The 25,726-nt window shown below is 56.8% G+C and overlaps 3 protein-coding genes across 13 annotated transcripts; 1 reads left to right on the top strand and 2 right to left on the bottom strand.

The window, feature by feature from the left end:
* The first annotated feature begins 856 nt into the window (after positions 1 to 856).
* Positions 857 to 6,318, top strand: EIF5A (eukaryotic translation initiation factor 5A). 4 transcript variants are annotated; one of them, XM_055255978.1, is made up of 6 exons: positions 857 to 975; positions 3,491 to 3,676; positions 4,864 to 4,968; positions 5,196 to 5,327; positions 5,424 to 5,497; positions 5,668 to 6,318. In XM_055255978.1, the coding sequence occupies exons 1-5, from the start codon at positions 907 to 909 to the stop codon at positions 5,484 to 5,486; spliced, it is 555 nt and encodes a 184-aa protein (XP_055111953.1). In that variant the 5' UTR covers positions 857 to 906; the 3' UTR covers positions 5,487 to 5,497; positions 5,668 to 6,318. The 4 variants fall into 4 exon arrangements, with proteins under 4 accessions (XP_055111953.1, XP_055111955.1, XP_055111956.1 ...); XM_055255980.2 differs by lacking the exon at positions 857 to 975 and adding an exon at positions 1,836 to 1,979; XM_055255981.2 differs by lacking the exon at positions 857 to 975 and adding an exon at positions 1,981 to 1,999.
* Positions 6,319 to 6,523: 205 nt separating this feature from the next.
* Positions 6,524 to 9,448, bottom strand: GPS2 (G protein pathway suppressor 2). Of its 4 annotated transcripts, none has more exons than XM_055255977.2 (11): positions 9,190 to 9,448; positions 8,814 to 8,976; positions 8,343 to 8,452; positions 8,146 to 8,258; positions 7,935 to 8,014; positions 7,761 to 7,843; positions 7,426 to 7,579; positions 7,240 to 7,329; positions 7,073 to 7,152; positions 6,890 to 6,985; positions 6,524 to 6,700 (listed from the first exon to the last, which is right to left on the bottom strand). In XM_055255977.2, the coding sequence occupies exons 2-11, from the start codon at positions 8,905 to 8,907 to the stop codon at positions 6,617 to 6,619; spliced, it is 984 nt and encodes a 327-aa protein (XP_055111952.1). In that variant the 5' UTR covers positions 8,908 to 8,976; positions 9,190 to 9,448; the 3' UTR covers positions 6,524 to 6,616. The 4 variants fall into 4 exon arrangements, with proteins under 4 accessions (XP_055111952.1, XP_055111951.1, XP_063485611.1 ...); XM_055255976.2 differs by having other exon boundaries at positions 6,524 to 6,696; positions 9,190 to 9,391; XM_063629541.1 differs by having other exon boundaries at positions 6,524 to 6,696; positions 9,109 to 9,206.
* A 43-nt stretch (positions 9,449 to 9,491) lies between these two features.
* Positions 9,492 to 23,366, bottom strand: NEURL4 (neuralized E3 ubiquitin protein ligase 4). 5 transcript variants are annotated; one of them, XM_055255967.2, is made up of 29 exons: positions 22,890 to 23,246; positions 21,284 to 21,728; positions 21,009 to 21,074; positions 20,555 to 20,853; positions 20,281 to 20,392; positions 20,099 to 20,187; positions 19,485 to 19,557; positions 19,053 to 19,317; positions 18,622 to 18,803; positions 18,223 to 18,308; positions 17,936 to 18,098; positions 17,642 to 17,840; positions 17,475 to 17,551; positions 17,312 to 17,390; positions 16,781 to 16,950; positions 16,562 to 16,693; positions 15,690 to 15,835; positions 15,385 to 15,612; positions 15,186 to 15,284; positions 14,937 to 15,098; positions 14,584 to 14,748; positions 12,894 to 13,052; positions 12,339 to 12,518; positions 12,113 to 12,200; positions 11,910 to 12,017; positions 11,626 to 11,770; positions 11,299 to 11,411; positions 11,058 to 11,223; positions 9,492 to 10,187 (listed from the first exon to the last, which is right to left on the bottom strand). In XM_055255967.2, exons 1-29 carry the CDS (start codon positions 23,169 to 23,171, stop codon positions 9,983 to 9,985), a joined length of 4,683 nt encoding a protein of 1,560 aa, XP_055111942.1. In that variant the 5' UTR covers positions 23,172 to 23,246; the 3' UTR covers positions 9,492 to 9,982. The 5 variants fall into 5 exon arrangements, 4 of the variants coding, with proteins under 4 accessions (XP_055111942.1, XP_055111940.1, XP_055111944.1 ...); XM_055255965.2 differs by having other exon boundaries at positions 16,775 to 16,950; positions 22,890 to 23,242; XM_055255969.2 differs by lacking the exon at positions 21,009 to 21,074 and having other exon boundaries at positions 22,890 to 23,247.
* Between the last annotated feature and the right edge of the window lie 2,360 nt (positions 23,367 to 25,726).

Genomic DNA, 25,726 nt, shown 5'->3' with positions numbered 1-25,726 from the left:
AATTTTTTTTTATTTTTTAGTAGAGACGGGGTTTCACCATGGTCTCGATCTCCTGACCTCGTGATCCACCCACCTCGGCCTCCCAAAGTGCTGGGATTACAAGCGTGAGCCACTGCGCCCGGCCGGCCAGGCTGGTCTTGAACTCCTGACCTTGTGATCCGCCCGCCTTGGCCTCCCAAAGTGTTGGGATTACAGGCGTGAGCCACCGCGCCCGGCCTACCATTATTTTATTTTATTTCTGTATTATTTATTTATGTTTTTGAGACTGAGTTTCGCTCTTGTTGCCCAGCCTGGAGTGCAATGGCGCAATCTCGGCTCACGGTAACCTCCACAGGAGAAGCGATTCTCCTGTCCCAGCCTCCCGAGTAGCTGGGATTACAGGCATGCGCCGCCACGCCCGGCTAATTTTGTATTTTTAGTAGAGACGGGGTTTCTCTATGTTGGTCAGGCTGGTCTCGAACTCCCGACCTCAGGTAATCCGCCCGCCTCAGCCTCCCAAAGTGCTGGGATTTCAGGTGATCCGCCCGCCTCAGCCTCCCAAAGTGCTGGGATTACAGGTGTCAGCCACCGCTCCCGGCCCACCACTCTTTTTTATAGGCAATTTTTTCTAAGGGATCTCGTAGACAACACTTTTGGGAACCGCAGAGCACAGTGGGGGAAAACACAGTAATACTATCTTTCTTTACTGAGGACCTCAGAGCGGAATGGCCTCTATGGATGCCATAGAGACCAATACGGACTGAGGGTTTAAACAAGATGGTGTCAGCCGCAGGACCGCTCTGTCTTCCCGGGTGAACTCTATGGCACAGCATAGGCGTTCGATTTAGAGAAGTGAAGCCGAGATGGGTGGGAACCCGACCACACTAGCGCGCAAGGAAGAGTGGGGCGGAAAAACATCTCCCGCGCATGTGTGGAACTGGAGGGACTGATTCCAAGACAAGGGGCCCACCCCCCAGAGCAAGTTTTCTGAAACGTGTGAGTCGTTTTAAGTCCAGTTAAAGCCGAGGTGGGGCGTATCCTGAGACGCATGCGTTCTAGACGAGACAAGTGATCTAGCGGCGTGGTCTTTTCAACGCCCAGCGTACAGACGACGTCTGAGGTGGAAGGGGCGTTTAGGATTCCGAACACGCATGCGTTCTGGGACCCAGGCGTTTCCTTTAGAGGGTGTGGAGTGCAGGGCTCCTTATTGCGCAGGCGCAAAGACTGCCCGGTAGGACGAGCGGTCTATCAAGGGGAGGGAAGATGAGGTTGAAGAGATTAAAAAACCGGGTGCGCCTGCGCGTTGCAGATTAGTTGAAAACGCTCAGGGTTTGTGAGGGGCGGGGTCACGTATGCGCGTCATTGGACGGGTAGGTGGGAGGGAGGGTGGAGATGGGGAGGGTATGTGCGCTTGCGCAGTGCGGGGGTGGAGGGCGGAGGAGATAGATAGCACGCTTGCGCGGCTGTCATAGGGCTGCTTGGTTGGTCAGTGGGGAGTCGGCGCCTGCGTACTAAGACCCGTGTGCAGCAGCGGCGGCGGCGGTAGAGGCGGCGGCGGCGGCGGCGGCGGCAGCGGGCTCGGAGGCAGCGGTTGGGCTCGCGGCGAGCGGACGGGGTCGAGTCAGTGCGTTCGCGCGAGGTGAGAGCGGGCAGGGCGCGCGTGCGCGGTACCTTGGCTTGGGCCTGGGAGAAGATGGAACTGCGCGGGGGTCGGGGAGGGGGCAGAGGGGAGCGGCGGTCGCCGCCGCACCGGTTCGGCCAGAGAACGGCGCGAGGTGAGAAGAGGCGCGGGCGCGCTCCCCGCTTGGCGCGCGGGGTGACGGTTGGGGCTGGCCCGGTGACGTTGGAGCGACGCAGGGCGGGGGACGGCGAGCCGCGAGGCAGCCACGCGGGAGAGGCCGCCAGGCGGCCACGCCGGGGCGAGGGCCAGGGGCCAGATCGGCCCACCGGGGCAAGGGTACCTGGGCCGTTGAGGACCTGGCGCAGCGCTGCCACGTGAGGTGGGGGAGGGGGCTATTCGGTGAGAGGGCATGATGGGGGGGTTGGCGGCCGGCCGGGGGGAGGGGAGGCGGCGTAGCTCCGGCCTGGCGCAGTCTCTGAGGAGGGGGCGGCCGCGACACCGGAAGTGCCCCCCACGGGAAGCTGCCCTCGGGGTCGCAGGCCGCATGGCCGAGCGTGGACCAGGGCCGCATGGCAGCGCGGGGACCCCTCCCCCCAGGTCCCGGCCACCGGAAGCCCCGAACGGCCACATGGTCGGCAGGAGCCGGCAGCCCCTAGCGCGGGGAGAGCTAGTCCTCGCGGGGGTTCCGAGGGGGCCTGGGATTTTGAGGAGTGGGAGAAGCCGGAGGCTCGGGTCCTGATCACCCCGGAGGGCTTGCTGCAGGCATATGTTAGCGCTTCCCAACCTCAAGAGCTCCAGGAGCTTTCCTGCAAAACCCTCCTGTGAAGTGTGGCGGCCAGCCAGGTGTAAGTGGCACTCCTTAGAGCTGGGAGGCCGGAGAAATGGGGAAACTGAGGGCATTTGGACAGGAGCCCAACTCTTCTGTCGGCCCGGGTGGACAGCGCCTAAAAGCCTCAGGCAGATGAGTTTCCCACCGTGATAGGCGTTCTTCACCTTGTCACTGTCTTCCCGTTGTAACTGGTTTGGGAGTTCCACGGTTTCGAAGTCCTTAACTCTACTAGCCTAGTATGATTTTCTACTACTCACTACTACCAACCTTTTGCTTTCATTTTATTGTCATTCACCACCCCCCACCTCTCCCACTTTCTACTGACTGTACTGGCCCGGCCTGAAAAGCCGACAGGACAGATGCATCCTGGGAAAAGTGGGAGGGCCTTCCAGGAGAGGCTGGGTTCCTGGGTTCTCTTTGGGAACCAAGATCGAGGTGTTTGGCAGGGGGATCATTTCGGAAACAACTTTGCTTTCTCCCCCTTGGCTTGTTGCAAGTGCATGTTGGCGAGGCGGGAATCCCCCAAAGAGGCCTTGTGGTTTCCTGTAGCAGTGACTGGTTTGTGTGTGGATGTGGGGGGGGAGGCGGTGTAACAGATGGGTGGGGCCTTGTCCTCCGGTCTCCACCCTCCCCCCCCCACATTAGCCCTGCCCTTTTGCTGGATCATAGCTGCTCACCTAATTATAGCCCTGGCTATATGTGGGGAAGAGGGATGGTTGGTTTCAGTGGCAAGTAACACCTGAGTCCTCCCCCCTCCCAGGAAGTAGGCCTTTTCTCATCTCTGAGATTTGACATTCCAGTTCCCTAGAGCCTTCCTTTCCCAAGCCACCACTTTAGCTTTGATTTATGGGGGAGAAACCAGCTATTCCACCCTCCCATACACACACCAGTTCTTGAGTATATTTCAGCCCAGTCAGTATTTTAAGTTCAGGAACTTTGACTTTATTTTAGGTGGGTAATGGAATAAAGAGTTGGGAAAATGTTTCTAGAGAGAAATGGGATAGATTGGAGGTCCTGTTAACCTCCATGCTTATTCACTTCAGTTCTCTTCTTGGCTCTAGTTGGAATCGAAGCCTCTTAAAATGGCAGATGATTTGGACTTCGAGACAGGAGATGCAGGGGCCTCAGCCACCTTCCCAATGCAGTGCTCAGCATTACGTAAGAATGGCTTTGTGGTGCTCAAAGGCCGGCCATGTAAGATCGTCGAGATGTCTACTTCGAAGACTGGCAAGCACGGCCACGCCAAGGTTAGAATTTCACCTCCGCATCTTGCCTTTCCCATGCCTCCAGTATGCGTCCTTTAACTCTGCTTTTACTGTCTGATTCTTTTTGTTTAGCACTCAGCCTTCATACCCATTCAGACAACTACACCTGCTCCCCAGTCTTCAGCCTCTTCTGTGGTTACCCTTCTGTCCCCGCATCATTCTCTGGCAGTCCCTCCGTTTCTCCAGCTTTGTGCCAGTCTCTTCAATTCCTAGGCCTTTATACTCTAGCTATTTAGTTGCTCCTTCCTTATTCTTGGTTTTCATTTTTTCTTTCTTCCCTTGAGCCGTTGTAGGTGGTTGTTTCCATCACATTACCCAGGGTTTCTCCAATTCTACCAGAATGCGGCCTTCCCCTGGAAGGACTCCTGTGTTAACTCTGAGCTTTCAGATCACCTTGCTGCTTCGTTCCCCGGTTCTAGCTTTCCCTTTGGAACTCTGATGCAGGATCAAACTGCCCCTACCTGCCCCATCCCACTCTCCTTTGGTTCCTTGAGCCTCCATACTTTCATGGGTTTTAACATTCTTGCTAGCACTTCCCTTATCACCTCAGACTTTTCTTGTCTCTTTAGAATTTCAACCTGATTCGTTCTTGTCGAATTTCTTGTGGTGTTTTTCTTTAATCAGTTTTTCCATCTTTTGACTTGACATTGATCTTGGGTTATTCTCTAGTGTCTGGATCCTTCTCTGTGCTCTTCTGGCTTCCTTATTTTCTAGCTACATAGTTATTTCTGATCTCCCTGCAAGTCCTTTTTTTCTTCAGCTCTTTCACATTTCTTAGTTTCTTAGCCTTTCCCTTCTACCTTCCTTATTTCCCAATTTCTCACCTCCTTCTCCTGGTGTCCGGGAAACACTTCCAAACTTTTACGCAGACTTCTCCCACTCCCCTAGACTCTTAGCATCTTACCTTTTATCAAGGTAACTGTCTTCTCCAAGCCTGCCATGCAGTTTTCTCTTGTGCTGTCAACCCCAGTCTCAAGGGTGGTTTTTTAGCCTGTTTTTTTTCTTTAAGAGGCTTTACTATTTCTTAAGTTGACTGGTTCAATTCCAACACTCCAGTCTTTGCCCCAGCAATGTAGTCTGACTTCCCTCATCGGGCAAGGTCAATTTGAGCCTTAATTTCCTCCGTTTTAGAGTTTGGTTGGGTTTCTCTTTGTGATGCATACATACAGGTCCATCTGGTTGGTATTGACATCTTTACTGGGAAGAAATATGAAGATATCTGCCCGTCAACTCATAATATGGATGTCCCCAACATCAAAAGGAATGACTTCCAGGTATGTAGATGGTCTGGATGAGGATGGGTTAGCGGTTTATGGTGGAGGGAGGGGTTGGGGGATAGGGACTGATCAGGAGAGCTTGTGCTGGGAGAGAGGAGGGAAATGGCAGGAGAGGGTGTTTGGTATTAGTTTGCTATCAGTCCAGTTTGTCTATCAGAGCCTTTACTGTCAGGTCAGCCTCCCTGGGCCTACTACCTTCAGCCTCCTTCCCTATCTGCCCCCAGCTGATTGGCATCCAGGATGGGTACCTATCACTGCTCCAGGACAGCGGGGAGGTACGAGAGGACCTTCGTCTCCCTGAGGGAGACCTTGGCAAGGAGATTGAGCAGAAGTACGACTGTGGAGAAGAGATCCTGGTATGGTGCCTCCCTCCCTGCTTTTGTGCTCAGCTTTGTTCTGTACGTTTCTTCCTGAGCTCAGACATCTCCTGGCTATCCCTCTTGCTCCTCCAGATCACGGTGCTGTCTGCCATGACAGAGGAGGCAGCTGTTGCAATCAAGGCCATGGCAAAATAACTGGCTCCCAGGTGAGTGTGACAAATCCCTCACTGTCCCTTTCACATTTTGTTGTCCTCGGCAGAGCTGCCCTGGTCTTAATTGTTCCAGGTTTACTTTCTGCCCCTAGCCTGGCCCTGTCCTCCCTATCCTTCCTGTTGAAGGCATTATCCTGTCTTACTAATTTCTCTCTTCTACCTAGGGTGGCGGTGGTGGCAGCAGTGATCCTCCGAACCTGCAGAGGCCCCCTCCCCCAGCCTGGCCTGGCTCTGGCCTGGTCCTAGGCTGGACTCCTCCTACACAATTTATTTGACGTTTTATTTTGGTTTTCCCCACCCCCTCAATCTGTCGGGGAGCCCCTGCCCTTCACCTAGCTCCCTTGGCCAGGAGCGAGCGAAGCCGTGGCCTTGGTGAAGCTGCCCTCCTCTTCTCCCCTCACACTACAGCCCTGGTGGGGGAGAAGAGGGTGGGTGCTGCTTGTGGTTTAGTCTTTTTTTTTTTTTTTTTTTTTTTTTTTTTTTTTTTTTAATTCAATCTGGAATCAGAAAGCGGTGGATTCTGGCAAATGGTCCTTGTGCCCTCCCCACTCATCCCTGGTCTGGTCCCCTGTTGCCCATAGCCCTTTACCCTGAGCACCACCCCAACAGACTGGGGACCAGCCCCCTCCCCTGCCTGTGTCTCTCCCCAAACCCCTTTAGATGGGGAGGGAAGAGGAGGAGAGGGGAGGGGACCTGCCCCCTCCTCAGGCATCTGGGAGGGCCCTGCCCCCATGGGCTTTACCCTTCCCTGCGGGCTCTCTCCCCGACACATTTGTTAAAATCAAACCTGAATAAAACTACAAGTTTAATATGAAGCCCCCAACTCAGCTGCTTATTTGAATTAAATGGGCATATTTGGAAGCCACAAAAAGACTGAACTCTGCCACTGAGTTCACTGGAACCCGCTGTCTATCACTTTGACTTGCTGTGGACCTGCCAGCCATCCCCCCACCCTCCAAGCAGCCTTGACCTATTCCAGACAGTTGGGTGGGAGGCAACACAAACAGCAGCAGCCAGGGGCAGTGGCAGGTAGATTTTATTGGCCTGGGACACACGGGGTACCCTCACCCACGATGGGGTGGGGGGCATGGTGTTGAAGATATAATCTGATGGTCACTTGTGGTAGAATCGCGGGTTCTGGCTGTGTTGGATGAAGGGGAGCCGAGGGCCAGGTTGGCTGGTAGCTGCAAAGCCTGACTGGCGGTGGTGATGAAAAGAGGGCTTTGTCACTGGGCGTACTCTCCCTTCCACTTAATACCCTACTGATAACCACCCCCAAAGAGGAAGGAAAAACCAGATGATGTGGGCCACCTGACCTACCTAATCCTGCTTTTCTGGATCCCTAGTGTAGGGATTCTGACAGGTAAATTTTATTATCATTCTTACCTTTCCTGCTGGCTGCATCTGCACAGGGAGCTGGGGAGAAGCAAGGAGTCCAGGGGCTGGATGCAGAGCCTGGGGGTGCATGGGGCGCAGAGAGGACTGCAGAGAAGAGAGTCAGGGCCTGAGGCATACTGAAGCTCCCCTTAACATATCCCGAACCCTGACTTCCCAAGGTGCCATACTCACTGAGTCGGAGAAGCCAGTCTGCTGGTTAGCATGTTCCATCTGCTTTTGCAAGGACAGGGCACCACCAGGCTGGAGGAAACCTACGTGGGGAAGCGGGGCATGTGAGACGAGAATGAAACGGAGGGGAGGACCCAGAGAGCTAGAGCTCCTGCATGGGATGTTATCACCTGTCTGAGTGGGCTGAAAGTGGCCATGCACGGCATAGGGCTGTGGCTGTGGTTGAGATAGGTACTGCACTGCAGGGAACGCCGAAGGAGCTGAGAAAGGAAAAGACAGCCATTATAACCTTTTACTCAACGGCATTCCTCCTTTGACCTTGAGGAAGGCCAAGCCCCATCCCTCCTATTACTCACCTCTGAGCTGCTGACTAGGACTATAAGCTGGCTGTGTGGGTCCATAGTGAGGTGGGGGCTGAGCAGTCCCATAGGCACCACCAGGACTGCCTTGGAATTGTCCATGCTCTGGTGTACCCGCAAAAGCAGCTGCTGAGCCCACGTAGTGCCGGGTCTAAGGAGGGAGAATGAGAACTCACCTATAAACTTGAAAGCTGAAACCCAGTGACTTGTATATATCTGTATGCCCCGTTTCCCCCTAAACTTAAGTGCTTGATATGTTTGTGACTTGAATACTGGTGGCAAGGATACATGGATGGAAGTAGTAGGGGCTAGGCATCCAATCCTACTCTCACCGTAAGCACTTGGGGTCCAAACATTTGTTTGGCTCTGTCAGCTGCCATGAGGGTGCCTGGGCGATTGTGTCCTCCAGGGCTCCCTAGAAAGGGAGAAGGACTTCATGATGCTGAAATGGGAGGCTGCGACCTCCAAGAAGGCCGGTCCCATCAGGTGGTTTCTTTAGTCCTCACCCTGCATGCTGAGGAGATGAGTTCCTGTGTGAACAGTCAGGCTCTGCTGGTATGCGGCTGATGTCAGGGTAGTCAGGTCACTGGAGTGAAAGGAAGACAGGTCAAAGTCAAGGACAGATGCCTTCTCTTTTGCCATTAAACACTGGTTCTTTTACTACCTGGTCCCAGTTCCACTTGGCCCCCATTTCAGTTTTTAGCATTCTGATCCCACCTCTGTTCCTTTCGCCTCCGTTTTTCTTCCTCATGTAAAACTTTCTTGAGCTGCAGGAAAAGCTGGTGCTTCTCTTCCTGTAGGGCCAAAAGCTTCTCCTCCAACTTCAGAATCTGGGATGGGGTGGGAAGAGAAGATGAAGGCAGGGAGAGTCGAGGGAAGAAATCAAAACCGGGAGAGTTCAAAGGACTGCTTACTTGTTCCTTGGTCTCCTCTAGTGACATTCTCTCTTCCATCTCCTTTTTCTTCCTTCTCTCCTGTTCCTCCTTCATCTTCTGTTCCATCATCTTATCCACCTCTTCTTCCTCTGGAGAATGAGGCAGAATGAAGAAGAGGCAGGGTAGTGAAAACAATTCCAACGTTACAGATTGAAAACCAGCAAAACCCAGTCATCCCAACACGCCTGTGTGCTCTTTGCCTCGAGGGAACAAGCTCCCCATCGCGGCAACAGGGAACGGAGAGGCTTTATCAGGTGCTCTCCAAGGTCCTTCCCATCTCAAGGGTTCTGGAGCATGGAACAGGACGCTTAAATCCCACCACAACGGGGCTATTCCTTCCCTCCTCTGCGCTCGGCAGCGGGCGCGCTGGTTGGCCGGTGGGTTGAGGCCAGCCTTGAGGTACAGGAGCCATTCTGGGCTGTGTGTCCCCCCGCTATGGCCCCGGCTCACCCTGCCGCTTGCGCTCCCGCTCCATCATAATGTGCCGGTGCAGCGCCCTGGCCATGGCGTTGGAAAGCTTGGGGCGCTCCAGGAGTGCGGGCATGGTGCTGCCGTGGGCGCTCGGGCCGTGGGCGCCCGGCTCTGTCTCTGACTGCCAGACCTCCGACGGGGCCTGCGGGGAGGCGGGCGCTCAGAGGGGGCCGTGCCCGGCCCAGGCGGAAGCCCGTCCTCCCGGCCCGCTCGCCGCCTCGGTCACGTGTCCCAGGAGCCCGCCACCCGGCCGGGACCGCAGCCCCCGCTTCACCGCGCGCGCGGGCGGCGCCGGGGTCCCCGGCTCGGTGCTGCCGCTCCCTGCCCCGCCAGCTCGGACGCGGGCCCTCCCTACCCGCCTTCTCTGCGCTTTCTCAGCGGCTCCGGCGCGCCCTGGCCCCCGCGTCACATCCGGCGGCCCGGCCGAGTTCTTCCGGAGTCACGGCGGCGGCCGACCTCACAGGTTGGGTGAAAGAAGGCGGAAGCGCGCTGCGACGGGTGCCCGCGGTGCACAAACCCCGTCGCCGGGAACGCGAGCGACGAGCGCTGCAGACTGGCCTTGGCATCCTCAGCTGTAATTTCGCGGGCCCACCTGGTGGCACCCCAGGGGACGCGGGCTCTGGAGAGGGGCGCGCGAGAGAGAGGCCGAGGCGGAGGCTCTGAGACGGTGTTTATTGGCTCCTTAGAAATCAGAGTCAGCAACAACTGTACAGAGGCCCCCATCTTCCGTGCGCCCACCCTTCCCCACTCCCGCCCGGTGGCCCCGGAAAAAGCAGCTTCATGTGGGCACAGGGAGAGACTCCTCTGGGATTCACAGTAACCAGAAACAAAAACGGAAATAAATTAAGTGATGTGGGGTAGGGGAGTAAAAGGGAGTCATGTTCCCCAAATCAGTGCATGAAGAGGGGTACCAGGGCCTGGAGCTGGGCTCCCCCGGCTCCTCCCATCAGACGAAGTGCTGGGCCTCCGGACATGGAGCTGTGCCACTTGCCACCTACATCTGAGAGCCTGCCTACATGCTCCTGCGCGGCTGCCAAGCTCCAGCACCTGCGCACGCCACGAGTCACGGGAATGAGGTGGAGGCAGTCGCCACTCAGAGTCCATGAGCCCGAGGCCCGACTGTGCTTGTAGTAGTGGTGTCTCACCCCTCATTCCACCCGTACCAGCAGGGCATAGAGGAGTGTGGCCCCCTTCTCCTTAGTGACCCACTCAAGTTCGGCTGGACTGAAGTGAGGGTCAGGAGGTTCTCCAAGAGCAGCGGAAGGGGGTCCCGGGGTGTAGGAGCCAGGGCGCACACACACCTGGAATGCCACCTGAGCCTGGTGCGTCCGCTGGGATTTGGGGTCTCGGAATCTGTCAGACAAGAAAAAATAGGGGAGTGAAGCCTCTCACCCCATCAACTCCCCCTTGCAAAGTCTGTTCCAACCACACAAGCCTTGCTGTACCTAGGAAATACTCCCACCTTATGGGAACTTCGCTCTAGCTGTTCTACCTGAAATGCTCTTCCTCCCAGAGCCTGCTCAGCTACACCCTTCACTTCCTTCTTCAAGCCTTTGCTCGAATCTCTCCCACCTTCTTAAGATGCCCACACCAACCGCACTGCTGTCTCCGCCCCACTCTCTCTCTGTTTCCATAGTCCTTACTTATTACCTTTAAAAATACTAAATACTGGCCGGGCGCGGTGGCTCACGCCTGTCCCAGCCCTTTGGGAGGCCGAGGCGGGCGGATCACGAGGTCAGGAGATCGAGACCATCCTGGCCAACGTGGCGAAACCCCGTCTCTGCTAAAAATACAAAAATTAGCCGGGCTTGGTGGCGCATGCCTGTAGTCCCAGCTACTTAGGAGGCTGAGGCAGGAGAATCGCTTGAACCCAGGAGGTGGAGGTTGCAGTGAGCCGAGATCACGCCACTGCACTCCAGCCTGGGTGACAGAGCAGGACTCCATCTCAAAATAAATAAATAAATAAATAATACTTATTAGGTATGAACGTTATAGAGAGAAAAGGCAGAAGTTCCAGAAGAGCAAGGTTCCTTTTTTTGTCCACTAGAAGAGTATATAAGTAGTATTTGTTCAATGAATGAAGAAAGGGCTGAGTTGGAGACTGGCAGCTAGCAAGACGAGATGAGAAAAGGGGAGGGCAAATCATGAAGATCCCAGTGGCTGCGCTGGGGCCCTCTCCATCTGAGCCCCTGGAGACCTCTCCCCACCCCTCCCAGTACTCACTGCACTTTGGAGGCCAGGGTCTCCGCCCCAGCATATTGAAGGGAGGGGGAAAGCAGCACAGGAGGGGGCTGCTCCTCCCGAGGAGGTGCACAGTTCTCGCCAGGCTCCTCGAACCCTACCCCAGGCTCTCCCTTCAAAGGACGGCAGCTCAGGATGGAGGCAGTACCTGGGAGGAGAACTGGGTCAGGATAGCCCTTTTTATTCCTCCACAGCCCACCAGGCTCAGCCCACCTTGCAGTACCTGCTCCCAGCTCCCCTCGGTCCAGCACTCTCCGTACAGCTGCAACATTGCTCCCATGATATGCCATGTGCCACTTCTTGGTTAGTGTCCCAGCCTCCAGGTGAGGATTCACTCTAGGAGGTGGACAAGCGGGGCAGATAGAACGAAGGCCACTGACTCCCCAGTGGAGGAGCTTCACGAGGCTCTTCCTTAGACAGGAAGTTCCTGGCACTTCCTGGCTTTTCCTTGGACAGGAAGTTCTATTACTTCTTCCATGCACCCTCTTGGAATCCCCATTTCTCCAGGGGGAAAACAGTAGGGGAAAGGCATGACCTTGCCCATATGTACCTGAGGTTGAACCTGCACCAGCCAAAGGGCAGTGCGTATTCCCGGGGAGGCTCCCCTCTGCGCCTGTGGGCCTCATCTCCTCGCAGCTTCCGGCAAGACTCACAGTAGCACAGGCTTCGCTTTGGCGGAGGCATGAAATAATCTTCTGCAGGACAGTGGGTAGCAGGCTTGGTGCTGTGGCTCCCACCCTTGATCTCAACCACACTGGCACCCTCCAGCTGCTCTCCAAGGCTCTAGGCCTGGCCCTGGGAATGAAGTCAGTTTTGGGGGACTGTGGGACTCACCAGGAAGCAGCAGGAGTTCTTGGAAGCGAGAGCAAAGGGCATGGTACTCGCAGCTCTTTAGAGGACTAGCGGCAGGTGGTGGACCCCAGCACACACTCTCTTTGATACCTGAGGGAGCAGAGGGGCACAGGTCACAGGAGCTGGGCTAGAAGGGTGGGGGCGGGGGAGTAGGGGCAGGAGCTGGGTCCTTTGGGCTGGCACACCGTCCACCATGTCTGCTTTCTCCATGTCCCCTTGGGTTCCAGCACTTTTCCCACTGGCAGACCCTGGCTCAGGGTTCACGATTGTCACCTGCAGGGGAGAGGGTAGTCAGACAGAGCTTGGTCAGACCCCAGGGCCTGCTGATCCCTCCCTGGAACAGAGACTTTCCCTGTCCTGGACGGCCCAGACTCTCAGGCACCCCTCCTCCCTGCCCCCACTGCCACTAACCTGCTCACACTGCCCATAGAGGTCCACAAGCGCATGGCAGGGCTGGGGCACATCTGGCACAGCTACCCCCTGGTCCACCCCATTAACGTGGAGATGCAGCCCCCCAGAGCTGTCCAGCCGCAGTCCCAGGATGGTGCCTTCAGGGCACGTGTCCAGATTCGGCCCAAACTTCTCACAGATCTGGGAGGAGAGACCGGCTGTCTTCCAGAGGTCAGACTCCACTGCAGCAGCTGTTCCGCCCTTTGCTCTGCTTCCTGCTGCCAGTGCCTTGGCTTTGCCTCCACACTTGCCCACTGCCGAGGCTCTCCTCCCACTGTAGTTACCTAGAGCCCCTCCCCTTCCCCCAAACTGGCACATTCTCAATGGCAGAGACACCGCAGGAAGCAGCAGGCCTAAGACTGACCAGGCAATGCCACTCACCCTTGCCTGCCCATTAGCGTCCCCCTTTTACACCTGTGGTCCTACCTTCACGGCTAGGGGCCCACTTCTCCCTTCTGGCCAGCCCTTCCCTACTCACAGACCTGGTCCCGTTCCTTCTCTCTGGCTCCTACTCACCTTGAGACCGTTGTGGAAGACCCCACGGCCCCGCAGCAGCCAGGCTGCCCGTTTGAGGGCACAGGCAGAAGCAGGGAAGTTGAGCCTCTCAGGCGCGCAGGTGATGACTCCCAGGACAAGGGAAGATGTCCACTGTCGGTTTAGGAAATCTATCCGCACCTGGGGAAGAAAGAACTACTCCATAATCACAGCCTCCTGGGAAGAACCAGGCTCCCCACCCCAGCCAGGGAGGGAATACTGCACCTCCCAGAATGTGGCCTGGGATGCTGCCTTTTATTATGCTTGGAAGGACCAGAAAACGCTAATTTAGTTGTTTCTTTCCCTCTTTTTTTTTTTTTTTTTTTTAAAAAAAAAAAAAAAAGAACCATCAGCCGGGCACGGTGACCCACACTGTAATCCCAGCACTTTGGGAGGCTGAGGCGGGTGGATCACCTGAGGTCAGGAGTTTGAGACCAGCCTGACCAACATGGTGAAACTCCGTCTCTACTAAAAATACAAAATCAGCTAGGCATAGTGTCATATGCCTGTAGTCCCAGCTACTTGGGAGGCTGAGGTAGGAGAATCACTTGAAGCCGGGAGGTGGAGGTTGCAGTGAGCCGAGATCGTGCCATTGTACTCCAGCCTGGGCAACAAGAGCTAAATTCCATCTCAAAAAAACAAAAACAAAAACAAAACGCTGTTTGAGCCTTGACCTTGCTGTTGCCTCTGTAAGGATCTGTAAGGATTCTTATTCCTAGGACTTCCTTCGCCTAGCTAGTTTTCTTTTTTTTTTTTTTTTTTTTTTTTGAGACGGAGTCTCCCTCTGTCACCCAGGCTGGAGTGCAGTGGTGCAATCTCAGCTCACTGCAAGCTCCGCCTCCTGGGTTCAAGCCATTCTCCTGCCTCAGTCTCCCGAGTAGCTGGGACTACAGGCACCTGCCACCACACCTGGCTAATTTTTTGTATTTTTTAGTAGAGACGGGGTTTCACCGTGTTAGCCAGATGGTCTCGATCTCCTGACCTCATGATCCGCTCGCCTCGGCCTCCCGAAGTGTTGCGATTACAGGCATGAGCCACTGCGCCTGGCCTTTTTTTCTTTTTTTTTTTAGAGACAAGGTCTTGCTCTGTCTCCCAGGCTAGACTGCGGCGGCGTGATCTCAGCTCACTGTAACCTCTGCCTCCCAGGTTCAAGCGATCCTCCCACCTCAGCCTCCCGAGTAGCTGGGATTATAGGCTCATGCCACCATGCCTGGCGAATTTTTGTATTTTTTGTAGAGACACAGTTTCGCTGTATTGCCCAGGCTGGTCGCGAACTCGTGAGCTCAAGCGATCCGCCTGCCTTGGCCTCCAAAAGTTCTGGGATTACAGGTATGAGCCACCGCACCCGGGCTCACCTGGCTAACTTTCACATATCTTTCAGTTTGTAGCAAAAAGGCACCTTCTTCTGGAACGCCCTCTCTGCTCCCACATATAGGATCAGGCATTTCCTTTGGACTCCTCCAGCCTGTCCCTACTGCTTCCCTCACCAATCACCAGGTAGGGACTTCGTGGTAACTGACTGATGACCCCCATTACAGGCTATGAATAAATGCCTAGGAAGCTCATCCAAGTGGCTTGCTTTCTTTTTCTCCACCCAAAAAGGCCTTTCAGGAGGGTTGGCCATGGGTCACTGTGGAGCGAGAGAAGCTGGGGATAGGGAGAGAGAACCCACCTGGACCAGCAGCTGGGGCACCAGAGGTTGGTTGATGACAACGATGCCCTGATTGTAGCTGGCCACCCGTGTGGCCGTACGGTTCCCATTAGACAAAAGGATATTCTTCCCATGGTTCTCCAGGAACTCGAGGGTGGTGGGTATAAGACCCACTTCATTCTGGCCCTGGTGTGGAGGAAGGGACTGAGCTGCATGGCTTGCCAATGCCAGGACCAACCCACCCCACTGGACTTTGCACAGACCCTGAGTGTGAGCCTCCACCCAACGATCAGAGAACCCAGAAAAGGCCTGGCATCCAACAGCCCAGCAACTGCCCATCCATGTGCACAGCAGACCATGCTGCAGCCTCTTACTTCCAGGCCATGCTCCTCGCCCTCGTCATCCTCCTCGCCCTCACTGCCGGTGTCTGAACTGGGGGAAGGAGGCTGGGTGCCTTCTGACTCCTCCAGCCTCGTGGAACTGACAATTGACACACTGCGGACTGGCCCGTAGAGATCCAACACAGCCCACACGTTCTGGGAGGCACACAAGACCCAGAAAATCAGAGATCAGCAGAAGACCTCAACCATCCTCCCAGAACCCAAGGAAGCATTCAGGTCTACCTTGGCAATGCCAGTGGCTGCAGGCCCCATATCCTCTCCATCCACCAGGATGTGCATCGTGTCATCTGCCCCCCGACGAACACCCACACGGCTCCCCACCTAGGACCAAGGTAGGACAAGGACAGATGATGTTCAGCCCCCCTCTCCCTGCCACCTCCACTCCCAACCCCTCCCCTGTCCCTGGAGCCAGCCACTTCACCCCCAGCCTCTCTAGGTTCCGGCCATAGTTCATCCTCTGGAGCTGCCCATCACGCCTCACTTCACAGCTGGATACCATCCAAGTGGTCTTCGTCCGGAGCTCTGGCAGGGAAGGAGGCAGCCCTGGGCCACCACCGCCTGCCCCGGGTCCCATCTCCCCTGGTGCTAGTGTGGTCAGCCCCAGCCGCAGGGAACCTGCCCACTTCTCGTCTAGCTCCTCCACTTTCACCTATAAGACAGAGAAAACATGAGTAGGCCCTGTTGTGATGGGCCTCGCAGCCCCTCTGTCACATCACTATGGCCTACCTCAAAGACTTCCTCAGCCCTCAGCTCCTTGGTACTGAAGACAAGGCCGTGAGCATAGCCAGCGGCACGCACTGCCCTCGTGCCATCCTCCTCTAGAGTGATGTTCTTGCCGCAAGTACTGTGGAATCGGTGAGCCACGCCAGCCACTGTGAAAAGATGGCACCAGAAGAAGGGGTAGGATTGGGGCAGCGAGCTTCAGGCAGAACACAGAGCAAAGCTTTCAGATGAAACGAAATGGGGACACCAACACTGCATCTGCCATCTGCCATTATACCTCAGGGCCTCCTGACACCTCTTTATTGTATTTTTTTTTGAGGCAGGGTCTCACTCTGTCACTCAGGCTGAAGTGCAGTGGCTCAGCCATGGCTCACTGCAGCCTCGACTTCCTGGGATCCAGCGATCCTCCCACCTCAGCCTCTCAAGTAGCTGGGATCACAGGTGCATGCCACCACATCTCACTACATTTTGTATTTTTGGTACAGACGGGGTTTCGCCGTGTTTCCCAGGCTGGTCTCAAACTCTTGCGCTCGAGCGATCCACCTGCCTTGAACTCCCAAAGTGCTGGGATTACAGGCGTGAGCTACTGCGCCCGGCCCTGATACCTCTTTTCACCACAGCAAGGCCCATTTCCAAACCTGGCATGCTCAGCTTACAGTGTCCTGGCCCCTTGGTAGCAGGGAAGTGTCCAGGCTCTAAGTACCAGGTGTAACCTCCCCCTCACTGGCTGCTTGCCACCGTGGGCTGTCCCTTCCCTGGAGCCGGCAGCTACCCCAGCAAACCGTCTTTGCACAGCCTCTCTAACCTGGAAACCCTACTCCTCAGGTGCACAGCAGGCAAGCAGAGCCCGTCCAGCCCCCGCCCTGCTGCCGCACCTGGGGAGTGCAGTGGGAAGGACTTCTCGGTGGCAGTGTTGCTGGTCGCCAGGCTGTTGTCCATGGGGCCGGTGGCATTGGTGATGGACACTTGGACACACTGGCCATAGAGATCGACTACCGCATACACCTCTGGGGAGGAGAGGGAAGGTCAGAAGCCTGACAGCCAGGTGGTCTGGGCTGAGGGTGGCAGGCTGAAAGCCACATAGTCACCTTTACCCGGAGGCAGGCCCGAGCAGGCAGCGCCTTGGTCTTGGCCATTGATGAAGTAGTGCAGGTCGCCCTTGGCAGTTCGCATCATGCCAATGCGTGCACCTGTGCCCAGCGCATCCAGGTCACACCCGTAATTGTTGCGCATCGTGTTACCGTCTTGCATGATGGCTGTACCACTAGGGGGATGGCAGAAGGGGTGAGTCAGCCTGCCAACTTCAACTTCACATTGGCCCCTGCCCACTCCCTGTCTGTCAGAACCCTCCAATGGCTTGGGCTGGTGTCTTGATCTGGGTGTAAGGCCCAATCCTATCTCCTTTGTCCCTGGGATCCCCTTAGGAAAAAGCAAGAACTACCTAAGATGAAGGAGGACTGAGCCCCTGTGGGCCTAAGCAGGGCTTCCCAGAATCCAAGGGGAGGGGACAGGTAGATCCCCTAGGTCTGTCACTACCCACAGCCACCACAGGCCCAAACCTTGCTTCCCTGATCCCAGCCAGCTCCACCCAGCCCCAAGCTGGTCCCCAAAGCAGGAAGCCCAACCTCAGCATCCATGTGTCATAGTCAATGTCTGTCATGGTGTTGGGGAATTCCAGGTCTTCAGGCCGAATAGCAGTCACTCCTGGGAGGAGGCAGGGGTAAGTCAAGGCTGATCCTCTAAGGCACAGACATCCAACAGCCCCCAGCACACACAGACGCCCCTCACCAGCCTCAATGGAGCCTGACCAGCGGTCCACCATCTTCTGAATGACAATTTCAAACAGCTCTCCATCCCGCAGGGCCCTGCCAGGAGACTGGCGATCAGAGAGGCTCTACTTGTGTGGCTGAGGCTGGGCAGGAGGAAGGTGGAGACATGAAAGTTGAGAGACTGACCGGTTGGAGATGACAATGGCGTCATTAAACTCGCTGCGACAGTTGTGGCGGAGGGCAGTGCGGCCCCCATTAGTGATGACTGCGTTACTGCCGTGCAGCTGGTGGAAGCGCAGGTCAGAGCCCCCGGCCCCTGAGGACGGAGAGCTTGGAGACACCTGGTTGTTCCCCTCAGGAAGTGGTTCAGGAACTGGAGGCACTTCTGTAAAAGTGGACATCACCTATCAGGTCTCTAGGTGTCTCTCAGACCTCCCAAGGCCACCCTAACCCCCGGCCCCAGCCCAGCCCGGCCCTCACCCACGTCGTCCACAATGGTGGCCTGGGCCGCCTGGCCATAGAGATCGACGACAGCATAGACGCCCGGGGGCACGTTCCAGGCAGCAGGGCCCTGAGTCATCCCATTGACAAAGAAGTGGAGAGTCCCGTCCTCCCGCCGTACCACGCCCACCGTGTCCCCTGCCTTGGAAGAAGGGGGTGCTGGCGTGAGGAGTCAGGCAGAGCTCCTGCCGGGGCTGGTCCTGCATCAGCCCTGCGGTGTCTGTGATGCCCGCTGTGGCCGCCAGGCGGCGCACCCACTTTCCCACCTTGAGGCGGTCCAGGTTGTGCCCGTATTCATCCAGGATGGTCGTCCCATTGTGCATCACCCCATTCCCAGTCATCATCCAGGTCCCTGGGAGGACAAGGAGCAGTAGGGGACATGAGGGGAAATGCGGGGCTCCTTTCCACAGCAGCGCCCACAGGACTCCCGAGCCCACAGTCCACCTTGCCTTTTCTTTGATGACTAGATTTCTTCCCTGAGCAGGACAAGAAAACTCTGCAGCTTCCAAGACAGCCACAGCCCTGCCCATGGGACACTCTCTAGCCACTGAATGAGTGGTCACAAGAATGACAAGTGAAAAAGGAGCTGCAGAACAAGTGCCAGGGCTTTGGGGATAGCTTCCCCCCAAAACCCTATCCTGTCCCTGCCCTTCCTGGGAGCTCACCAGAGCGCAAGTTGGTCATGGTGGAGGGCAACTGGAGGTAGGCAGGGTTGTGGGTGGTGACACCAATTTCAATGGAGCCAGCCCATTTGTCCACCATCTTGTCGATGCGCACCTGGAACACCTCTCCATCCCGCAGGGCTCTGCTGCTCAGCACCACGCCGTGATTGAAGTCATCGGTGGCACTGAGGGCACAGCAAGTGGAGAGTCAGATCCCCAACACATGCTCTCAATGTGCAAAGGCTTAGCCCAGCAATGCCTGCCAACACTCACTGCCCCAAGCCAAAGAACACTCACTGCCCCAAGCCAAAGAACTAAAGCTCAACCTCCAGGAAGCTGCCCCCACCAGGCTCCCTCTGCCTTCCACTTCCTTGCCCCGCCCCCCTCCCATTAGAATCCCTTCTTCAGGCTTCTCCCCACCCCATGGGCCATACTGGGGCCTCAGGGCAGTGCGTCCCTCGTGGGTGATGGCTGCCTTCTGCCCACAGTTGGGGTGGAAGAGCAGGCGCTCAGGTTCTGCCTGGGCGGCAGGGGCAGCACGGCGGAGAGCACCCTCGGGGGACAGCGCCCGCAGGATGGCGTTGTTCCGGCGGAGACGGTCACTGTGGTTGTTATTGTGGACGATGGTCACCTTCACTGCCATCCCGTACAAGTCCACCACACCATACACCACTGGGGGCGTCAAGGGGGTCGCTACTCCTGTGGCAGGAAGGTACGGGGGTGTGGGAGTGGGCAGGGAGAATGAGGGGAGAAAGTCAAACACAGGGAGACCAAGCACCAAAGAGAAGCAGGAGGATGAGGTACAGCCCCCAGTCCCAGCCCCACCGAAAGCCCCGGCCCAGAGACTCTCTCTGGGCGGCCCTTACCCTGATCGATACCATTAATGAAGAAGTGTAGGGCAGAGTTGGACTTCCTTGTGAGGCCAATGTGGTCACCCTCCTAATCAAAGAAGAAAAACAGTTCAGAGGAGTCCTGAGGCCTGGTCAGCACCCCACTCCACACAGGAACAACTCCAGAAGGTATTCGCCAGAGTCTCAGACCACCCCAGAGGACAGGTCCTGGGTCCTTGTTTTCCAGACATGACAATCTCCACATTTCCTCAATGCTCCACGTAAGCCAGGCACTGAGTTAAACCACCTCACAGACATCAGCTTCTACAAGTCTCAACCTATGGAATAAGTACTACTCATAGGCTCATTTTAGAGATTGCAGGAGGTGGGGGAGCAATCAAAGAGGATAAGCTTCTTGCCCCGGTTCTCCCCTACAAATGGGAAAACAGTAAGAGGAATTCAACCATCTGACTCCAAAATCTGAGTGCTGAACTCTTGGGCAACTCAGGCTTCTAGGAAGGAACCTTTAGGTAGAAGATACAGGGACTGGCTCTAGGTCACATAGGAGACCCTGCTTGGTGCCCTGGCAGGGACAGAGAGTGCCTGTGGCTCTGCTGAAAGTGGCCCAAGGATCTGTGCCCCACCCTCACCTGCAACTCATCCAGACTGAATTCGCAGTACTCCCGGCGGGTGCCCTTGCCATTGGTCAGGATCCCACAGCCGCTCATCATGATGGTGCCTGGGTGACGGTGGACACTTGGGTTTGGGTACGGGGCTTCCTTCCCCTCAGCAACACCAGGCTTGCACCCCTGCCCCTGCCCGGGGCTGGTACCTGACTGGAGGTTGGTCATGGTGGCTGGGTACTCCAAACTGTTGGGGTTGTGGGTGGTGACCCCAATCTCAATGGAGCCTGACCACTTATCAACAAGCTTGTCGATACGGATCTGGCATTGAGGGACAGAAGGGAGAAGCAGGGAATGTAAATGCAGAAAGGGACCTTCAGCCCTTGGTTCTTCCCCAGGGCCCACCCTCCTAGCACCAAGGGTCGAGCCCCATCTTTAGCTCCCAGGGGTAAGGCACCAACCAGACCACAGGACTTTGCACACCTCAAACATCTCATTGTCCCGAAGTGGGCGATTGGTCATGACAACCCCATTGTTGAATTCATCCAGGGGCCGCCGGCGCTCAGCTGTCTTATTATTGTTGCTGAGTTTGATGAGGGTCCCACACTTTTCATGAAAGAGCAGGGCATCGTTGGAAGTGAGAATGGGCGAGGTGGCAGCACCACTAGACCCCAGGCCTTCCCCTGCCGGTGGGGAGCTCAGGTTCACATTCAGGAGCCCTCCATTGTAGGCAGACAGGATGGTGTTGCTCACCACCTCAGACAGCTCCATGCTGGCAAAGTCTACAGCAGCAGGATGGAAGAAGGAAGCTGGGAAGTTGGGATGAGGCTCTACACCCCCAGACCTGGTGTCTCTCTCCCTACCCCTTCTCCTGAGGGCCCTCCCTTGTCCACCTCACTTCCCACTCCCCTTCCCAGGGCCTCCCCAAAGCCCTCACCATTATGCGACTCAAGGCTGTTAGGAAACGTCTCCGGCCGGGCCTGCGCTGGGGACACCATGAAGGCTGGGGACCAGGTGGGATGGGAGGGGAATAAGGGTTCAGTCCCTGCTTCAGGGCCTATAGCCAGGAGACCCCCCCATCCTCTAGCTCCTGCTCGCCCATTCAACAGACTTGAGGATCAGGGTGGCCCTGCCCACACCCAGCCTGTCTTGTCACTGTATTCCCCCCATTCCATCCCCACCCCACCACCACTGCCCTAGCTGTGTTCTCACCTTCATCTGCAGAGGTCCCCTGTTCAGCCAAGGCAGAGTCTTCAGTGGGGGCCAAGGGCTCGAGGGGAGGTGTGGGGATGGGAGTAGGGGGGCTGAAGCCTGGCTCAGGGGGTAGCACGGTGATCTGGGTGCACTTGCCATAAAGGTCCACGACGGCCCAGACACGAGGGGGCAGGCCTGTGGCAGCCACACCGCAATCCCGCCCATTCACCCAGAGCCGAAGCTCCCCAGCAACTGTGCGCTCCACGCCCACGCGGTCTCCTTCGCCAAGCTGGTCCAGGTCCTGACCATACTCCTCCAACACAGAGCGTCCATCTCTCAGCACAGAGCAGCCCGACACTACCCACGAGCCCCCCTTCAGCCCCGTGGCACTGCTTGGAAAGTCCAGCACACTGGGGTCCAGCGCTGTCACCCCAATCTCAATGGAGCCACTCCAGGAGTTGACCTGGGATAGGGGTATTGGGCAGAGGCTTAGAATGGGCCACCCCCCATTCCACAGGCCACCATATCTTCCCACCTCTCAGACAGCTAGCTGGCTTTCTGTCTCTTGGAACACTAATCCAGAGATGCAGACAGTGATTTCCTGGACTCTGTCTCGGTAATTATTTGGGCTTTCCTTTAGCAACTCTGCTTTCTACTCAGCGTTTACTACATCACTCCTTTCCAAGCCAAGCACAAATTCCTTGGTTCCAGCTTCTTGCCTCCTCTAACTTTCCTAGTCTCTGGCTCTCCAACCATCCAAATTCACCTACTTCCTATACCCACACCTCTTGCTCTTGTGTATCACTCATTCCCTTCCCCGGTCTAATTCTCTCCAAAGATCAGGCTCTACCCAGATTCAATCTCCTTCCAAGTTCTTTTTCTGTGAGCCTGGCCTCTTCACTGAATCACACACACCTCCCTCACTCTGGATCTTTCTCCTCACCTATCTTTCTGGCACAGCCTGTGAGTGTGTCCTTAAATGGTTTGTTCTGTTTTTTTTTTTTTTTTTTGAGATGGAGTCTCACTCACTCTGTTGCCCAGGCTAGAGTGCAATGGCATGATCTCAGCTCACTGCAACCTCTGCCTCCAGGGTTCAAGCCATTCTCCTGCCTCAGCCTACAGAGTAGCTGGGATTACAGGGCGCGCGCCACCATGCCTGGCTAATTTTTGTATTTTTAGTAAAGACGGGGTTTCACCACGTTCACCAGGCTGGTCTCGAACCCCTGACTCTAGTGATCCGCCCGCCTTGGACTCCCAAAGGGCTGGGATTAGGTTTGTTCGTTCCTTGACATCTTTCTTCACTTGCCATCACATCTCTGATATCTCTCCATCCTCCATGCCCAAGAAATTGTACCAGGAGGTCTGTTCCCAGCCATTCTAGTGGGTTAGCCCTCGTGTCCCTTCCCTGGTTCTGGATCTTGAGAAAATTCAAGCTCTTAATGTCCTCTTCAAACTGAATGTTTCTGCTTCATACTGTCTTCCTGACCGCCCCCTGGTGCTCTATGGTCTTTCTGTTCCCTCTCGGTGCCCGGCGATGTGGGCTACCTTGGCTGTCCTACCCCGTCTCCCTCTAGACGCCTCCCACCACCCTCCACATCTCGGTTCCGCGGTACCAGCGCTGCACCTTGCGGTCGATGCGGACGGTGAAGACGCGTCCATCGCGCAAGGGTTCTCGGCTCAACACCAGCCCGTGGTTAAACTCCTGGCCCGGCTGCTGCCGCCGCGCTGTACGCCCACAGGCCGACAGGCTCACCAAGCGCCCAGTGCGCGGGTGCAGTTCCCCGCCGCTGCCCAGACCCCCGTTGGACCCCGGTCCCGAGCCGCTCCCGCTGGGGCCCCCACCCCCGCCCGGCCCCGGTCCAGGGCCTCCCCCAGAGCCCCCACTCCCACCCGACCCCGCCGCCATCTCCTCTGACACCGGGGCAGCGCGACAGCCGCGCTTGGCGGCACCGTGGCAACCGCGGCGGGCAGACACTCTGAGGGATACGACCGGGGCCTGAGGCCAGGTATGCTTTACGGCACTGCCGGGCAATGAAGCAGCCCGTGCTAGGAGCTGGGGACGACCACGGTGAGAACAGAAGGACACGGGGTCGAGAGCCTCGCTTTACGGCATAGCGAGGTGACGGAGTGGCTCCGAGGGGGACGAAGACCTGGGCGGGGAGCTTTTGCGACAGTGGGAGAAAGACACGCCCACCGCGGGCATCTTTACGACGGTGGTGTACTGGAGCCCAAACACTTTCTGCTTTGCGACAGCGGCACCGACGACCCCGCCCTCGCTAGGGGGAGGTGACACCTTGAAGCACTCGCTTTACGGCAAGAGGGGGGTGTCTCCCCTCGGGATACACGCTCTGAAGTAGCGTGAGCCGAGTCTGGAGGACCCAGAGAAGCGGTAGTGAAAGTCTAAGTGAAAGTCTCTGCCCGCCACCCCGCTGACACCGAAGTGTCTTGCGACAGTGCCGCAATCCTTCCACTTTGCCTCACACCTCTCCTGATTGGCTGAGCGAGCCGACTGGCGGGGGTGGGGGAAGCTCGCTGATATTTCAAGTCAAGCCCAGCCTCAACTCCAACTCAACCAAACTATTCCATGTTAAGGCCACAAAGAGTCTAAAGAAGCCCCGACAGGCAGTTGCAAGCGACAGCGCTGACGACCCCAAAAGATCTCCCCTAGAGCCATTAACAATCCCCCAGCCCAACTCCCCGACGCTCACACTCAAGCTGGAGGACCGTGACGTCACAATCGAGGCTCCTGGCCTGGCCCCCTGACTGGGATTGGCTGGTTTGGATGAGAGTGGTGAGGGAGAAGGGCGGGAACAAATTGCCCAAAGAAAATCTTTGGGTGGGACACAAAGGAAAGGGGCGAGCGGAGGGACCCCCAGCCCGAGTCTCTATATAGTCTTGATTCCGCCCGCCACAGCTCGGGAGCAGGGGAGAAGTGGACCCGGGACTGAGCCCAAGCATCCCCTCGCTGGCAGCGGTAGGGGCGGGGCCGGGGGCGGGGCTACGTGGAGCCGGGAGGCGGGGCACGATCGCTGAGAGCGGCCCCCCGTGGGGCCATGGAGAAGGTGGAGTCCCTAGGGGCTGCTAGCGGCCTCAACCGGGATTTCCCCTGGAGGGGCAGCCAGAGGAGTGCCCGCAGCGGTCAGAGGAGTCGAGGCAGACGCTGGGCAGCCCTCCGGAGTAGTCTTGTTTCACGGTTCTGGGCTCCACGTGCACTCAGGGGGCTCCGTAACTCGCAGTACTGGTTCAAACTGTCCCTCCGGGGGGCTAATGGTCCTTGGTTCCGGACCCAGTCAGCACCTAGGGGAGGCTGCGACCCACAGCCTTGGGTCTGGCACGAACCCTGGTGGATTCAACATCCCCGGGCCTCGAACCAGTGTATCCAGGGCTTCCAGCCCCGGGCCTGGGGGGCCTGCAGGGCAAGAGGTTAACAGCCCTGGGTGCAGTCTGCACTCTGGGTCAACTTGCTTGAACCCCCAAAACTCCCAACAGGACCGGCCCCGGAGCATCCTACGAAAGAACAGCTCCAACTTGATGCAGAAATCCCCCAATGTGGAGAAGTAAGGAGCCCAGCTCTGCGGGCAGCCAGCCCAGAGTCAGGAGGGTTCAGGACACCGGAGGGTCAGAGCCCGAAGGAAAGGGAAAGGGGCAGAGCCTTAAGAACGAAGAGTTAGAGTAGGTGAGGGCAATTGAGTGGGAAGTCCGAGGTTCCAGGCCTTCGGGAGAAGAGCAGGTGCCCCGTAAACCGTGGCTGCACAGGACTGTGATTATCATTAAGTCTGACCCCACTGCACTCCAGCCTGGTCAACACAGCGAGACTCCATCTCAAAAACAAAACAAAAAACAAACAAACAAAAACTGTTTTGAATGACTGGGAAAATGAGGGAGGCCTATCCGGGGGGTCACTAGATGGTCTCCTCCCCCAGCCCCAGAAGGAAGTCTCAGCACTGGGACGAGATGAGTATCCTGGCCACCTACCACCCTGCTGACAAGGACTATGGATTTATGATGGTGAATGAGCCCAACACTCCCTACCACAGGTGCTGAGCCCTCAGCCCCAACCCTTCAGTCCAGAGATTCTTCTCTATTTAAAGGAGGGGACAGGTGGAGGAGGCAGAGAGCCTCAGGGACTGGATACTGCCTGACCCCCACCTCCCGGCGCTGCTTCCCCCTCCTCTGCAGGCTGCAGGACAATTTTGAGGACCTCTCTGCCAGTTCCTCCTGCTCAGTGAATCCCAGAGAGGTGAGAGTCCTGCCAGAGATCAGCCGGGGTGTGGGGCCTCTTTCTTCCCTCAGCCCTGAATTCAGGTCTGCAGCGGATCTGCTTTCTGACACCCGCAATGGGAGGTGCTACAATTTCCATCAGGCCTGGATGGGGGCGGGGGTCCGCCAATTTGGCCTCGTTTACCACCTGTCCCCATTGCTATTTTCTTCTGTCGATGCCCCCAACTAGTCTCCTACCAC

This window comes from Symphalangus syndactylus, chromosome 20 (genome assembly GCF_028878055.3).
Source record: "Symphalangus syndactylus isolate Jambi chromosome 20, NHGRI_mSymSyn1-v2.1_pri, whole genome shotgun sequence".
Taxonomy (NCBI): Eukaryota; Metazoa; Chordata; class Mammalia; order Primates; family Hylobatidae; genus Symphalangus; species Symphalangus syndactylus.
This window is presented reverse-complemented; position numbering and strand designations above follow the sequence as displayed.

Excerpts from the sequence above, each read along its gene's own strand:
- EIF5A (XM_055255978.1), top strand. The coding sequence starts at position 907 with ATGTGTGGAACTGGAGGGACTGATTCCAAGACAAGGGGCCCACCCCCC. Across the intron at positions 3,677-4,863 it reads GCAAGCACGGCCACGCCAAG|GTCCATCTGGTTGGTATTGA; the intron begins GTTAGAATTTCA and ends GCATACATACAG. Across the intron at positions 5,328-5,423 it reads ACTGTGGAGAAGAGATCCTG|ATCACGGTGCTGTCTGCCAT; the intron begins GTATGGTGCCTC and ends TTGCTCCTCCAG.
- GPS2 (XM_055255976.2), bottom strand. The coding sequence starts at position 8,907 with ATGCCCGCACTCCTGGAGCGCCCCAAGCTTTCCAACGCCATGGCCAGG. Across the intron at positions 8,453-8,813 it reads GCGGGAGCGCAAGCGGCAGG|AGGAAGAAGAGGTGGATAAG; the intron begins GTGAGCCGGGGC and ends CTCATTCTCCAG. Across the intron at positions 7,153-7,239 it reads CTTTCAGCCCACTCAGACAG|GTTTCCTCCAGCCTGGTGGT; the intron begins GTGATAACATCC and ends TTCCCCACGTAG.
- NEURL4 (XM_055255965.2), bottom strand. The coding sequence starts at position 23,171 with ATGGCGGCGGGGTCGGGTGGGAGTGGGGGCTCTGGGGGAGGCCCTGGA. Across the intron at positions 20,188-20,280 it reads CATGACCAACCTCCAGTCAG|GCACCATCATGATGAGCGGC; the intron begins GTACCAGCCCCG and ends ACCGTCACCCAG. Across the intron at positions 19,318-19,484 it reads CATTAATGGTATCGATCAGG|GAGTAGCGACCCCCTTGACG; the intron begins GTAAGGGCCGCC and ends TTCCTGCCACAG.